General features: G+C 30.3%; 1 protein-coding gene across 1 annotated transcript; it reads right to left on the bottom strand.

The window, feature by feature from the left end:
* Nucleotides 1–3,537: 3,537 nt before the first annotated feature.
* On the bottom strand, nucleotides 3,538–15,148 carry LOC129962699 (uncharacterized). The gene is made up of 3 exons (XM_056076632.1): nucleotides 13,409–15,148; nucleotides 6,207–7,895; nucleotides 3,538–3,748 (listed from the first exon to the last, which is right to left on the bottom strand). The coding sequence occupies exons 1-2, from the start codon at nucleotides 15,098–15,100 to the stop codon at nucleotides 6,249–6,251; spliced, it is 3,339 nt and encodes a 1,112-aa protein (XP_055932607.1). The 5' UTR covers nucleotides 15,101–15,148; the 3' UTR covers nucleotides 3,538–3,748; nucleotides 6,207–6,248.
* Nucleotides 15,149–17,058: the final 1,910 nt, after the last annotated feature.

Genomic DNA, 17,058 nt, shown 5'->3' with positions numbered 1-17,058 from the left:
CTCAAAATATATAACACTAACCTTATTTGGCGGCCAGCAAGTTCACCGGGATTAAGTCTCGCTGAAATTTTCAATTAAATATTTTATCTAACTTGGTCTTAATGGCTTTTTCAGCAAAATATTTTTAAGCTTCAGCTTTTGATGGTCATATTATTCACAGTGTTATAGAAGCATTGTGTCATTCTGTTCATTGCAATATGCATTTCCTTAATACTCGGCCAGTTCTCGTAAAATCAGAATCTAAGCGGAAATAATTAAACTTCATTTCATGCACAAATGTTTTCGCTAAAACCGAACATATTTTTTGTTAAAATGTGAGTACTTAGAATAGAATAATATCAAAATTGTCTTATATCCCTTACAGAATATTTTTTTTTATAATTTATGTAATATATAGAAGAAGTATTCAGCAAAGAATTTCAGTTTTTAATTTTAACACCATAAGGATTTAAATTATGCAATTAATAATATTTTATTTCGTTTCAGACAATAAATTTATTTCTAAAAACTTTATAAAATTTGAATTTTATACAGTCCTTTAACTCTAAGTAATCTTACTTAGTAAATTATTCTTTGAATTTTAAATCACTAAAGCTTTTAATCTTCAGTGATCAAATCTGACCGAGTTATGAAGCTCCGAATATCAGTACTTTAGGAAATCCACAATTTCATCATTTTAAGTCGATAACCTTATGTAAACCCCAAATTCTGATTGGCGCATCTTCTTAGAAAAGGTTAATGGAGTATTTAAAATTGTGCATTTTTATAAAATAAGGATACTCAGATGTCAATACATCCCTCCGTTTTAGATGCAAAAATTGAAAATATTTTTTATTTAAAATGATAGTGTCTCAAGAATATGATTTATAGGATATAAGATCTGCATAAAAATTCAAAATTCGTAATTCAGTAGAACATTTATTGACTCCAGCTACATGAAATATAATTTTTTTTACTTTATTCAGACCAATTTTAATGTATAAGCTTAATATTAATCGTTTTGAAATTAGCTGTTGAGCTCCAATTAGAGTGATTATTAAGTATATACAAACCATATTCACCGAAATAGAAGATAATTATTGAATTAATAATATAAATATTTTAAAAGAACACAAAAAAAAATTTCCCTACACTCACTTTCCTAAAAAAAGATTATGTTTCATGTCTATTTCATTTCAAACTGATATATGCTAAAAATGACACTAGATTCAGTTTTCAGTAAGAGTTAACTTAATCTTTCAATTTCAGCTTCTAACTGTGTAATAGCAACATATTAATAAAACTAATTTTTCCCATCCGCTCATAACGTGTCTTGCAAGTTAAATTTTATTTTTATTTCGTATAAAATATATTATTGTAAAATATACTTTAACTATTATTTTTTAAATAATTATAATATAAAGAAAAATGATATGATAAAATATTGATAGTATTGAAAAGATAGATTTTTGAACTTTAAGACGATATGGAAATCATTTTTATACCATATTATTTTCATATGTTATCGCTAAAAAATACCAAAATTTTACCTAATTTTGAATTAATAACAATTTTTTAAAAATTTCTCCGAAGTGCATATTTTCACCCTCTAAAGTATATATGTAAGAGGTTTTTTTGCTCTAGGTCAAATGGTCTAGCCTGTTGAGTGCCAAGACATAGACACACAAACATTCAAATTTATTAAGCTGTAATTATGTCTTAAGTTATTATTACACCTTATAACTCATTGCGTCTATTTTTTAAACATCTACAACTTTTTATTCAATATTTTTCCTTTGAGAATAACAATTATTTACTTAAAAAACAAAAACCAGTGGTAAAACTCCCCCCCCCCCCCATCTCTTCCTTACCAGGTAACACATCTCGGTGTAAACTCCTCCCGCTGGTGTGGTGTGGAGAGGGAGGTGCCAGCTCAGGTGTCGTCCTCGTCATCTGACCACGGTTCAAAATGACGAGGTCCGTCCCAAAATAGCCCTAGTGTTGCTTTACAACGGGACGTTAATATAACTAAACTAAACTGAACTAAACATCTGGGTGTAAACTTAGAAGCTTGCATGGATAGCCAACTCAATACTGAATTCAAAATTGCTGTTATGCATTTTTTTCCTGAAAAAGCACAATTCTCTATATCTCCCTATATACATACACTACAAGCAGCAATTTCTGAACTACAGGAACATCGCCAATCAATTTCCTGCTTTGAGGAATAGCTAAACACTCAAAATGCTCTATGTACATAAACTGAAAACATTCTTTTCTTTTAAATTTTATTTGTAAATGACTTTCTTTTTCCTCCTGTTCTTACGTTCAACGGTTTTATGTGTTTATCTCTTTACCGCTATTGATAACAAACTGGATTTCTGAGAAAAAAATTGAGATAATTCTGGAAGATAAGAAATTCACAAAAACGAGTTTTTGAGATAAGATCTTTGTTTAATTGTTATATCACTACTGTTCGTCAACGAATTCTGAGACGACCACATTTCGACGATTCCATCTCATTAAGGGGTGAGGGACGGAACGATGAACACATATCCGGTATTCACCTTTGACCTTGGATTTCTCCCATTAGATACTTTTTAGTTCAATTTTTTTCTGACGTGTATGTGAGTGTTGTATCCTTTCTGACCGCATTTTATTTTAACTCAAATTTTCGCATTGATATTGGCTAGTTCAAATGGCAAAAAAGTTTTAAGGAGTGGTACGAAGAAAATTTTAGCAATTATTTCATGTTATATATTTAAAAATAATAATATTCTTAAGTAGAAAAATCATTAATAAATTAAATTGATATCAAAATATATTAAATATCATGGATTTTAAAGAAAATAATTATAATATTTTAAAAGAATCCATATTTACAGCAATTCTTCAAATGAAAATAGAATGTTTTAAATCGAATAAAATCTGGATTATCCATTGTTTTTAATCTTAAAATGTCAAAAAATTCAAATACACAATAATATAAATTTAATACTAAAAAGTTCATTATTATTTTGTAAAAATATAATTACCAAATTTTAAGAACAGAAATTTTTAATCTATTCTTCATAATTTAATGTTGATGCCTCTTACATTAAATAAAAATTGCTCTGAAATATTTTACTGTGTATTAGTATCTTTTTCTTTCTGTATTATTAATTATCTATAATTTTTACGTCTCTAGTCTTCCTTGTTAAATGTATACATCTCCTCCTTTCGTCTTTCCTTTCCTCCTATTTTGACGAATTAAACCCCTCCTAACGCATGCGCAAAAGCGCGGTGGGTTTTACAATCCGTTGTCGAACAGTACTTATAGAATATTTTTAAATTCATGCTTTGTCTTACACAACAAACTAATACTAGAAATATCTAAATTCTGATTTCTAACATATCTTTACATAAACTTTTTTTTTAAACTGCAGATGAGCTATTACCTGGATATCAGCAAGAAAAGAGATGGAACAACCATTGCAGAAAATTTTAAAACTAAGTAGAAGTGTTCTGTAAGATTTCTTGTATCATTTAATCAAAATTAACGATAGAAAGAGACGTAAATCAAAAGAACATAAATCAAAATTTATTATAATATAAACATTAAAAATAGTTTAGTTACAGACAAATACGGTCAAAATACAAAGTAAAAAGCGAGACTATTTAATTCAGATCTGTATAATATTAAACACTTTTTCTGTTTCCTAGGTAATATGTCATGATGTCCAGTACACAATTAACTTCCTCCTTCTACAAATGATCAAAACTTGTTTATCTGAAAAGAAAAAAAAAAATATTATAACTTTTAAACAATATTTAATTTAAAACAATGCCATCATTTTAAGGACGAGCATTGCCTAGATTTCTATTAACCTAATTGCAAAGTCTAGTCTTCAGTCAAAGTTCAGTCTTCAGCTATAACTACGTTTGGATCCTGTTCTAAGTTCGAAATTCGATTTTAGGAAAGATCATCCATGTAATATTTCTGGAACATATTAAATCTGACACCGAGAGTAATACCTTCTGGAGTATAAGCGTGGAGAAGGCTCTTTGACTCAGATGTTGTCTCCGTCATCTGATCGGGGTTGAAAATGCCGAGGCCCATCCCAAAAGAGCCCTCAAGTTGCTTCAAACTGGGGGAATAATGTAAATAATCTAGTCTAATCACTATTCATATTCCATTGCCATAATAACTAAGAAACTACAAATCAATTCCGTTAAGAAAAATGCAAATGATTTCTTTCTACACATTTTTTTTCGTGTTTGAAAAGATGGAATTTTGCAATCAATTTCACATTCACTTCTTTATGCATTAAAGTTTTGGAAGTTTATACTTTTAATTATCAGTTAATTAATTAATTTAATTTAATTCTATTATTTAATTAATTTGCCATTATTAAACTCTCTAATATTCAATAAAAATATGTTTTACAAACTTTTCGTATAATTTGTTAAATTGATAATGAATTTAAGCTATCAGAACTTGGATGGAATTATAAATTGTCCTTATGTATAAATTTTGCAACTATTTCCGAAAGGCAGTATACTGTAAACCATACGTAACATTGCCTTTTTTTTGTACTTACTCAAAATTCATCATATTCAATGTGCATTATTTGAGTGGATTCGATTGCATTAATTCACAAACAATCTGATACTCATTTCTGTATAGTTATAAATTAATCAATCTATTAAACTGACATATTAAATATGAATGAATGGATATTTGTGCATTCTGGGTTATTATTTTCAGGTTTACGATAGAAAGGCAGAGAAAAAGTATTGTAATAGTAAAAAAATTCAAAATCAAAATTTTGACGAATCCCGATGTCAAACCATTGAAAATGACTACCAAAATGTTGTATTTTGATTTGGCTGAAATAGAAATGTCAATGAAAAATAAATTCTGAAATGCAAAAAATTATTTCCAAAAAGAATTGCATTTTACTTTGCTAATCAAAATCGATAACATTTAAATTCTTATGGCAATTAGAGTCATTACATTCATTCATCATTTATAAATCGGAATATGAATTCGAATTTATACTAGAACTCTGTCATGGCCGTCTAGCCCCAGAACAAACTACTGGAATACAACCCTCCTCCCCTTTATTAACCAAACGTTACTCCAATATTGCTATCTCCCCCCTCTTTATCACAGACCTGCCCCACCCCAATAAAAATGAAATACTAATCACTAATTAGGCAACGTTATGAGTAATAACATCTATCAAATAAAATTAATAGTAAAGATTAGAATTCCTAAGTTCGTCAATGTTAAATAGTCACTGTTCCATAAATTTTCATTTTACGAGTTAATTAAGGTTCTGGGAACAAATTCCACAAAATTTTCATTAATACTTTTTAAAAATAATTCTCACCTATGAATTTATTCCATTTTTATTATTAAGTTTTCATCGGTGCAAACGACATGTAAAGAGAAATTTGAAATAACGAGATATAATAAAAAAATGATAAGAGATACAAAATTCTCTTCTGATAAGAACGAATATGAAAATGGACTGTAGTCTCCCTATATTCCATTTTTTTCTGAGAAAAAAAATAAATATAATTCTTTCACATTTCATTCAAGTTTTGTTAGAATTTTTGTATCAAAATACAGAATTTGTATATGAGAAAATGGAATATGGGGAGAGTTCTAAATAAGTTTAAGCAGATAAATATAGAAAGAACCAACAACAAGATTGGCTTCATTTCACACAGTCATTTTACTCAATATACTGAAAAGAATTACCATAAGCATGTAGGGCTTTTATTAATATCTTTCCAAATATCTAGGAACTATTTTATTCTCAGTAACTTAAAATAATTTAAGAAATTTTTTATTTTTTCAATTTACTATTAGATATTTTCAATCCATTTCTAACAAAAAAAAATATTCTTAAGAAAGGCAGTCTTTAAAAAAAGCAAATAAATATTGCAGCTTAAATTAGAATAATAGAAAAATGTTTTACACTAAAACATTATAAACTAAACTATACTAATATAATATAAACATGTTTTATACTAATCAAATAATCTTATCCCCAACTTTATTGATATATATAGTAAGATATGCTGCGACACATTTTCAATGTTGAGTAAATTTTCTAAAACGGGAAACTATTATTTTTTGATAATATTCTGTAATTATTGGGAAGATCGTGAAAGTAGATTCTTCACCATATTTGATCATAGATATTCAACTTAACAGCATAAATGATTATACTTACAAAATATGAAAGCCCTGATGGTAAATGACTGATAAATTATAATTATTCACGATTTGTTGAATCAACAGGTACTACGGTAACATCCTCTGCTTCATAGGCTCCATTTATTGATCCAGAATTAACAGCTTCCGCTTCCTTTCTTTTCAATTCGTCTCTGGCAGCAGATGTACCTTCTCTGTGTGAGCCGCTAGAATTATAATTTGGCACAATAACTTTTTTACTAAGATTTTGCTTGTGTTCTTCTTTGACATCAAGCAAGGGGTCATCTTCGTCATCATTTGATGTACGTCTCAAAGCAAGAAGAGAAATTATAATCAAGACGAGACAAATCAAAACTATACCTCCCAAAACGGAGTAGGCAATGATTTTAGGGTTATTAAGTTGGCCTTTCAAAAAATGAGCCCAATCTTCTGTGATATGAATCTCTAGACCGACCCAAAGAATAGGAAAAATTCCCTCTGGGATATCATCAAATTGTACAAGACCTCTCACTCTGCTCAATTCAAGGTTGATCTGGAACCGAACCTGAATATCAAGAGATATTCCTGTTATGGGATCCGCATCTAAATGGGAGCCATGATTTGCTTCATTTGGGTGAAGGCCGTTTATGTTATTTAGGTATGAAGGATCAGCCATATAAAAATGAGGCCAAGAAATCAAAGCTGGAGCTCCAAACTGACAGTTTTTGATGTCAGAAACTCCTGATGGTCTTTCTATTATATCGAAGCATGCATTTTCTGGATTTTCTGTGCCATTGGCAAAAATTTGTCTTGTGGGCTTAAAGCGCTTAACTATTACGCCATAATGGTTCACATCTTCTGTATAGTTAAAAGTTAGAGACCTACAAAAGATCGATTGGAAAAAAGTGTATGTTTCCGGATTGTCTGGTAGAGGAGGGCCGGTCTCTATGCTTGTTCCATTTATCAAATTACAACTATCATCTTTCCAAAAAGTCACTTTGTCCTCACCGTTCCACCTGTTGATGATGTTCGTCATCTGTGGATCGTTCTCTCCAGTAAAAACAGTGAAAAGACCATCATTGGTGGCATTTTTACCGTACAGCCAAGAAAATAGTCCATCCTGGTAAGGAATGTTCGGCATAAAAAAAGGAGCAACCTTTATTATCGTATCAGGATATCCTTCATATGCCAGTTCTCTTACTGATTTCTGAATAATTAAATGTTCACCAGCTATACCTAGAATAGCTGATACTACTATTCTTTCCACGATATTGTACTTTTTAAGTATCTCACCAGCAATAATAAGGGGCCCATTTAGAGTCGTGATGATGTCGTCTTGAGAACCTACAGACAGTCCTCGTTCAAAATGATACGTTCTAGTCTCTCTGTACGATACGGTTCCATTTGAATGCCACTCAGGATACCTCTTGACCCATCGAGCAGAATAAGTATAAGGTCCTATTTCTGTGACATTCAGAGGAGCTCCATGTTTTAAAAAGTCTTCTTCATTGGTTATATTAAAAAAATAAAGCCTCTCATACAATGGTAATGGTATATCCTTCCATATACCTGTGAGCAATGATCCATCAGTTAAGGTAATTTCATCTTTCAGTTGGTTCTTATAAATTGAAGGGAATACCAGCAGAACCGTTACGGAAACAACCAGTACCGCACTAGCCACCCAGAACACAATTTTAGCAGCTTTCCTGGACATACATTTTGCGGCCATTTTTTAAATCCTATTTACTGTATCGAGTTTTTCATTGAAATGAACGTTTCTCTTTCTGTTGTTTACCTACCTTATCTAAGTAAAACCCAACAGATATGATAGGACATCACGAGTGGAAAAGATAATGTGTATTTTGTTCATTAGGAAACAAAGAAAAGAATGCCTTTTGTTATAAAAATAACACTGATGCATTTAATGCACATTCGTCGTGGTTTTTAATGTATCAAAAATTAGTATGTCTTTGGTGGATATTGGCATGGTGTAAAGTATAATAAAAATGCAACAAATGTGTGTAAATAATCTATTTGGATTTTTTAATAATATGCTTCGATATTGTTCAATGAATTATGTGATATTATGCATTTATAAATCTTATCTATTTCCTTCTTGTGTGTCATAACATTGTTATTTCCATTTTTATTACGGTTCATTTTAAAATTTTCTATACAAAATTAGAGATAAATTGGTAATAAAATGTTCCAATTTGATTGAAATGATCTGAAAATAGAGAAATTCAAAGCTTCATAACACGATCAGACAGAAGAGTGGAACACTGTTTATTTAAAATGCTAAAGTATCAAGAATATTTTTTAAATACGATTAATAGCACCGGGGAACTACATAAAAAATTTGATTTCATCGTATTTTTAGTATTATATTTTTCAAACAGTATAAAAGCAATTCTTCAGTTCTTTTAAAGTTTGTTTTTTTTCAGTTGGAAATAAATGCCTGTCAAAGATGAGTTAAAAATTAGTTATTTGGCTACAAATAGAGGGGATATTAGATATCCTGTAAGTCTACCCCCCGCCTCTATTCGAATTTTATTGGTTGATAAGAATTCAGTTGAAATAGAAATCTCTCATAATGTCAATCCAAACGTTGAAAAATCCAAAACAATTAAGAAATCCAAAACAATTAAGAAAATGTTGTTGCGCAGCATGATGCCTCGTGAGTTTTCAAACGCTCTCAGGTGCCCGATATATGCAACAATCACATGAAAACTTATCATCTTCGGGGAAAAAAAAATGCTTTAATTGTTGCAATCACACCTCTATAATACTAATCTGCATACATTGAACTGCCATTTAAGTTTGTTTTAGGTCTTTAGACTTACTCAATAAGAACTTTTAACTGGAATTATTGCAAACATCTTAAAGATCGAGTATTAAACTTTTATAAAATAAAAATCTTTTTCATGCAGTTTGATAGTATCTTTATGAATAATTATTGATCAATTAATCAAGAAACCAAAAGCTTAATAACAGCTAAAAATTTCTTATATTAATTGAACTGATATCAAGTACCAAAGTTTAATTGCAAATGTAACATTGTAGTTCAATGGCCCACAGTAAACCGCAAAACCACGTTAATTGCTTTCCAGGATGCTTACCAAGTGCTTTCGTCCTTAATAGTGAGCACTGGCGGTCAAATAACCTAATGCGATTGGTGATACCGTGTGAAAATTCTCGGCGGAACTCTGAAATTGTTCCAGAACTTCCTAAACGATAACTGTAATTGGACATTGATTCTTCAGACGAATTCTGGGTAAGGACTCACACGAAATCTGTAGTCAAGAGGGCATTCAACCCGGGCAATTTATGAACCTAAATTCTAAATATATTTATATACTCATGGAGATCTCAAATACACCATAATCGCCTCAAGAGTCGATTATGGTGTATTTGATCAATGTAGCATTTTTATCGACATGGCCATTTAATAACTATTTCGAAGAAATAATGAAGGACTCATTTGACAGTCATAAGTTGCTTTTCAAAACACATGTTCATATGTAATAATACATTTAATTAAGACAGCTTCTAAAAATACGTTTTTCTTGGTTACTAAAAAAGTAGAATTTTTTTTGTTTCGATTATTTATTAGTTTGTTTGTTTTTTATTTTAATTTATATTTACTGAGGCTATTATGGGTGTTTAAGGTCACTTTTTCTCTAATTCAGTACCAAATGCCGCCGATCTTAAAGAATCAAAATTTACTGAAATTAAATCAATAACTGAAATTTTTCTGAGAGTATTAAACTAGTGCATTTTTATAGTGCAGAATTTATGCTTTAAAGTAAAGTGTCAATGATTAATCTTCAATTAATATAATAATATTTTTTACTGAAACAAAGCATTTTTTTTATAATCTGATTACTGAAAATAGAGTCACTCAGCGTTTAAACTTTATGGGCACTAAAGAATATCTTTTTTAATTTATATAATATCTCAAGAATTTGTCAACAAAATTTTCTCAGATTCATCATGAACAGATCGATTCATTAACAATGTTTAATTTTAAATGCATCAAACACTAAGAAAATAAAACGAATCGTTTAAAATAAACGGTTGAAAACAGGTTTAAAAAAACTACTTAAAAAAACGTTGTACTTAAAACTATAAGCATATACACAAAAATATATAACTTACATAAATACATTTTAATTACAAAAGAATACAACTAACCTAAAACTAATTTAAATCCAGTCCGCATCCGTTGATAATAATTGTCAACACAATGCGGAATTCAGAACACAATGCGCATGCGTGAATTTTCAACGCCAGTTACGTAACGCAAACACGTGCTTTTTTCTACGCCAGTTGGGGTAACGCTATGCGGATTAGAAATTTTTAATTTCCTTTATTCTGTTTTATTTTAATTCAAAAGTACTTCAGAATGAATCTGAAAGATCGATTAATGAACAATGTTTAATTTTAAATGCATCAAACATTAAGAAAATAAACAGAATCGTTTGAAATAATCCGCCGAAAAATGTTAACGCTAGCCTCATTACTGTTGGGAGAAAAAAAAACTGAAGCCTTACTCATTTGGCGGTGGGGAAAATGGAAGATTTTTTTGGCGGAAAAGTTGGCGGTGGGGAAAATGGGAGATTTTTTTGGCGGGAAAGTTAGTTTTTAATTAATAATTAAAATTCGAATTAAAAATTCGAAAAAAGGAACCCCAGGTGCATATTCCCAACCTCCAAGGTATACATGTACCAAATTTGGTAGCTGTAGGTCAAACGGTCTAGCCTGTAGAGCGCCAACACACACACACACACACACATTGAGATTTATTATAAGTATAGATTATAAAATTTATTGTGTTAAAAATATAAAGAAAATAAATTCATGTATTGATCCTGCAAAGCATAATATTTTAATTTAGAAAATTTATATAAATCTATGATAAAAAATAAAAGAAATATTTAAAAAATAATTAAAAAATTGATTTTTGGAATAATTCGTAAATAAATTTAAATAATCAAAGCCTTAATACAGTTAAGAAACTTTATTTGCTGAAACTTTGCCCGTATTTAAACCCAAAATATAATAAACTAGCTCTTACCTGCGACTTCGTACGCGTGGAAATAGATTGCAATTTATAGCATCAATGGCTTTATCTTTTGTTACTCCTGCGCATGCGTGAATTTTCAATGCCAATTGGGTCAGCACGCCAATTGCGGTAATGCAATATAGATTATAAATTTTTATTTTCCTTTATTCTGTTTTATTTTAATTCAAAAGTACTTCAGAATGAATCCGAAAGATCGATTAATTAAAAATGTTTAATTTTAAATATATCGAACACTAAGAAAATAAACAGAATCGTTTGAAATAATAGTCAAAATTATCATGTTAAGCCTAATCTCATTGGCGTGGGGAAAAAAACTCTGAAGCTTTACTCATTTGGCGATTTTTTACAGGAAAGTTAGTTTTTAATTAATAAATAATTAACCACTCAATTAAACGGAATAAATAGTAGCCTATGTCCTATTCCAGACTATAATCTATCTCTCAGCTAAAGTTCATCCAATTCTGTTCAGCCGTTCTGGCGTGATTGAGTAACAAACATCCATCCATCCATCCAAACTTTCACATTTATAATAGTAGTATAGATGAATAGTTTTATTCATGCATTTTGAAAATCATTCAAAATTATTTTAAGATTTTCTATTACATTGGAAACACCAACTTCTGACCACTTTAGGAAGAAAGGAGTTTTTCCTGCACCCCCCTTTTTTTTTGTAGATGACATTTTCCCTTTCTTGTACCGCTTTCCATTTTTTAAGTGTAACAAAAAAAGTTATAACGACTATAATATACTTTGTCTAAAGCAGAACCAAATCAAAAGTGCCTTTCAGAAACCAGAAATGGGCTTCAAGGTTTGAACTGGAGAATTGAAGGAGGCGGATATATGGATTGACATTCATTGAAAATCAACTCATTACATTCTAAAAGTAAAAGTAATTCTAAAAGTTCTATGTAAAACGAAAATCTCAACGAAAAAAAAGCTTCTTGCTCAACAAAATAATAACGTTTGTGAAATGAGAAAAAAGAATATCTGATCTATTATTTATAGGTGTTTATAGCAAAATTCATTTGTAAATTAATGGTAAAATGCATATCTATGCACATTATTTCTTTAATTCACTTGCATTTCAAAATCTTTCTTACGTCTTGGTTATTTTCATAGATCATTAGCCTCAATAACTAAAATGCAAAGGGCATCACTAATACGATTTGGCATAAAAGGTTATCCGCTTCAGATTTCATTAAAATTTATTATAAGTTCTCCTGTTTCTCAAAAATATTATATTTATATAAAAAAGAAACTTTTCGTCATTTTTGTGCTTATAATTGATAAACCATTTAAAAATAATAAAAATTTATTCAAAAAATCCCATTTTCCAAAACTTTTACATTGAATGTAGTCAGTCATCTTAAAAAGACAAAATTAGAATGTTGCAAATAAGAATCATGTATAGATTGTAGTCTATATTTTATTTATAAAGCATATTTTTTTAATATTTCAGTACGGTATTTTATAATCAAAGACAAAAATTTCTCTTTCTTTAGGATAAATACTAGCTTTTTTGAAAAAAGAAAAGATTCATTAAAACTTAAAATAAAGCTCATTGTGAAAACATGATAAATCTTTGAATGCAAACTGTTTGAGTTGAGTAGATTATTTTGTCTTACACATAAAATTTCTGAACATTTAAAGAGAAATTTGCTTAAGTACAAAGCTTTTAATTACAGTCACTTCTGAATAGAGGATCCTTTCTTTGATAGTAGTACAAATGTGACAATTACCTGTTTCTTGACACGATATGTTGTTGTCCGTGGCACTTGCCACGGACAAGCCCGCTGTTACGAAGACAGCGATTTAAGCCTGAGGGGAAGCGTCTCTTGTTTTTATATTAGCGTCCACTAGGGCCAATAGTACGACTTTGCTACTCACGCATCACTCATTCGCTTGTACACCCCCTTTTTACAGGAGGGCACATTCACACATCTCACAGATAGAACAACCATGCCCAAACCGGGAGTCGAACCCGGGACGCCCAGATGACGGGGAAGACGCGCTACCCCTATGCCACGACGCCTGCGTGATTAGATATAAAAAATATGACCTCAAACCAATTTAAAGATGGTTAAAAAAATTTTAAATGTGCTACTCACCTTAATTCATTTCTAGAATTTCCAATACTTTCCATTTTATTTCTTCTATGGTGCTCTGGTATTCTTGGATGCAATTCCAGCTTTTAGAGTCCCCTCATATACAGAATCCGACTGCCTTGTATAGGTTTCAGTTGCTTTTCCTTTTGTCGTTTGACTGCCAGCCTCTTCATTGTAGACCGCACAAGGATTCACAATATTGCTTCTAGCCTCAGTAACTTTTTTATATTGGGATTTTGGAGATCTTCCCAAAGGTTCGTCTCTATTCTTGTTAGAATCGTATGACACATTTCCCGTGTTATTAACCAGAGGCTGGATCTCTCGATACATGCGATTTCGATATTTGCGCATCAGTACTAAACCGTATAACAAGAGTGATCCAGAAAACAAGCATAGTGTTCCAAGAACTGCATATGCCACACTTTTAGGTTTATGAAGCTGATCATTAAACATGTGTGAGAGATCGTCGTCGATTTCAGCTCTTATCTCTGTCCAAAATACTGGGTATATTCCGGAGGTTATGTTTTCAAATTGGTGCAAACGCTTGTTTCGGTCTAGCTTCAAATTAACTTGAACTCTGATGGCTAAACTGATTGATACACCAGTGACAGGCTCAACATCAATATAGGATTTGTGGATATCTTCATCTGGAATCACACCGTCTACTGCAAGAAAATAGGTGGCATCTGCCAGATAGAAATGTGGGAAGGAAAGATAAACAGGGGCATCATACTGACAAGAACCGATGTCCAATACTCCAGATCGCTGTTTTTTATCTTTTATAAAGCAGTAATTGTCAGGATTGATCTTTTCAGTAGCAAAAATTTTATAAGTATTCTGGAATCTTTTAGAAGTTACACCTTTGTGGACGTGTTCTCCCGTATAATCAAAAGTCAAAGAGCGACAAGCAAGAGGCTGGAAAAAACTGTACCGCTTCTGATTTTCAAAAAGAGGTGGTCCTAATTCGGCATTAGTGCCATTTATTGAATTGCACGAATCATTCGCCCAGAATTTAAGACTAGACTGTCCATTCCAACTTTTGATGATATTGACATTTGCATGATTTCCCTCCCCTGTATAAACAGTAAACAAGCCATCGTCTGTTGCATTCTTGTGGTAAAACCAAGCAAAATATCCATCCTTGTAAGGAGATTTAAAATACTTTTTTATTGCAGGATTAGAGAGAAGTTTGTCTTTATATCCTTTAAAGGCCAATTCTCCAATTTTTTTCTTTATGATTAACTCTTGATTTAGACTTATGAATTCCAAGTTCATAAGATCTTGCATATAACCCGGTTTGGTTCCCACCACATGACCTGCGGTCGCGTAAGGTCCATTTAGGGTCCAAATTTCGTCATCTTCTGCACCAACAGACAGGTCAGGTTCGAACTGGTACGTTTTTACCTCCTGGTAGGATACTGTGTCATCTTCATGAGTTATATTTTCTTTCACCCACTTGCTTGAATATGTGTAGGGGCCGACTTCCACTACAGACAGGCGATCAGCTGAAGAATCCAGAAAACTTTCCTTATTCGTGATATTAAAAAAGTAAAATTTTTGGTAGATAGGAATTGGCAAATCTTTCCAAAGGTTGAAAATAACAGTATCGTTTACCAAAGTAGTCTGCTTCTCTAACTCTTTGTTAAACATAGAAGGGAAAGCAATTAAAATAACGAGAGTGACTATTAAAATAACGCCACCAACCAACACCAGCACAGATCCAGGTTTTTTTCGGCAATTCATGTTAACCCTGGCAAGCTCCAAGTCAAAAATGAAATGATCGTGAACCACTTTTGCGAAACTGTCTTATCAATGGAATTTTGTTGCGAGATTATAGAATTTAGATAAGAATGACCATTTGCTAAACGGACAGCTAACAGATTAAATATCGTTTACCCAACTTTTTCTTCTAAAAGATTCTTGAATTTTTAGATTACTTGGAAAATTATTTTATGAGTTTCATACCTTTGAAAGCAATAGATTAATCATGGCAGGAGTTTTGCTCATTATACACTCAGATTTGCAAAACAAAATAATTTCGAAATGACTTCTTGATTAAGATTCAATTAAATCTCCTATTGCTTGAGAATTACTTCATGAATTTCAAGGGAGTTGGATATTTTACTTGTTAATTTATTTATATGAGAAGAAAAGGAAAGCACTTGAAGCATTTGAATTAATGAATCAATGAATTTTAAATTGAACAGAATGTTAATAGAATTTGAATTTTGTAGGTATTAATTTATTCTAACTGTAATGCAACTAAGAATTTTTTTTATTTAATTATAAATGTTTATTTAACAATAAGGGTAGATTCAAAGACAATAATGTTTCTCTGCTAATATATATATATTTTTTTAAAAAATTTTTATTCAATTTTGATAACTTTGAACATGTCAGCTTATGAAAATTGAATTTATCATGTAATTTTTCATGAATATTTCATTTTCTTCAAATCAGAAAATTCATGTTTTATTGTAATAAGAATTAATATTTTTCATAGAGAGTTCTCAAAATGTGGGGCTTTTACATTAATAACTTTCTTCAACAATCAGTTGTTCAAGTTATTTATATAGATATCCATACTGATTCAATCACATTTTGCAAAATGTTAACAAAAAACATTATAAAAAATTGATTTTCTTCAACATACGTTTTTCGTAGTAAATGAGAAAACCTCTAGAAGAAACGAACAAAGTTTTCAGTTCTTTAAAATGAAGTACTTTTTCCCTTTCCCAGATCATTTTATTCATTATTAAATGCAAGCATGCAAAATATTACTGTAATGTTTGTAATATTTGAAATGAAGTTTTAAATCTTTAATTGTCTTAATTCACGTAATAATAGAGAAAATAAGTCCTTTCAATAGTTATATTTCTAATGTTAAAACTAATATTATTTTATTCATGAAGCCTTTAGGGTCAGCTTTAACTATTTTAAACATTATAACTAAAATAAAAAAAAATCAATCATCATGTTATAGAAACTCAAATACTCATAGATTTCTCGAGATTGAGTTAATCCTTATCAATTAATGTTGAGATAATTATTATTTTATTTAAACAATATGACTCCAAAAATTCATGATTTTAAAATATTGGTAATTCTAAATAACTTTTGATTTTGATTTTTAGAGATTTTGTGTGTTAAAGAACAAATATATTTCAATGTATGAGGCACATTACAAAATTCTCTTATCATTTAATTTGCAACAACTATCAAGAGACTTTAACCTTGGTACCCCTGAGGCAGCACGTTAACAGGATATTATTGCTAAATCTATTGCTGTTCAGACATGAAGGCTCACAGAAAGTAGACACGATAAGAGATAATAATAGATTATGTTTAGTAGAAATCTTAAGAATTCGCAATCACACTCTTATACAAATTTGCAATCATGCATTTCTCATCAATCTATTCACAATAAGGAAACTAATAATATTTTCGAATTCCCTTTTTATGAATAATACGACAATTATTGAAATTTTGATACATGCTGATGTTTTAGATGTATCTGATGATAAAATTTCATTCCTGCTGGTCTATATTTATGTAAGTACAATAATTTTGAAAAAGACAAATTAGAAAAAAGAAATTTTACAGTAATTTCTTTTTAATAATAATAGAATTTAAAATAATAGTTATTATTTTTACGTTGTTTAACCTGCTAAACGAGTAATTAACTTATATTCGTTTTACAT

The sequence above is a fragment of the Argiope bruennichi genome, chromosome 1 (genome assembly GCF_947563725.1).
Source record: "Argiope bruennichi chromosome 1, qqArgBrue1.1, whole genome shotgun sequence".
Taxonomy (NCBI): Eukaryota; Metazoa; Arthropoda; class Arachnida; order Araneae; family Araneidae; genus Argiope; species Argiope bruennichi.
This window is presented reverse-complemented; position numbering and strand designations above follow the sequence as displayed.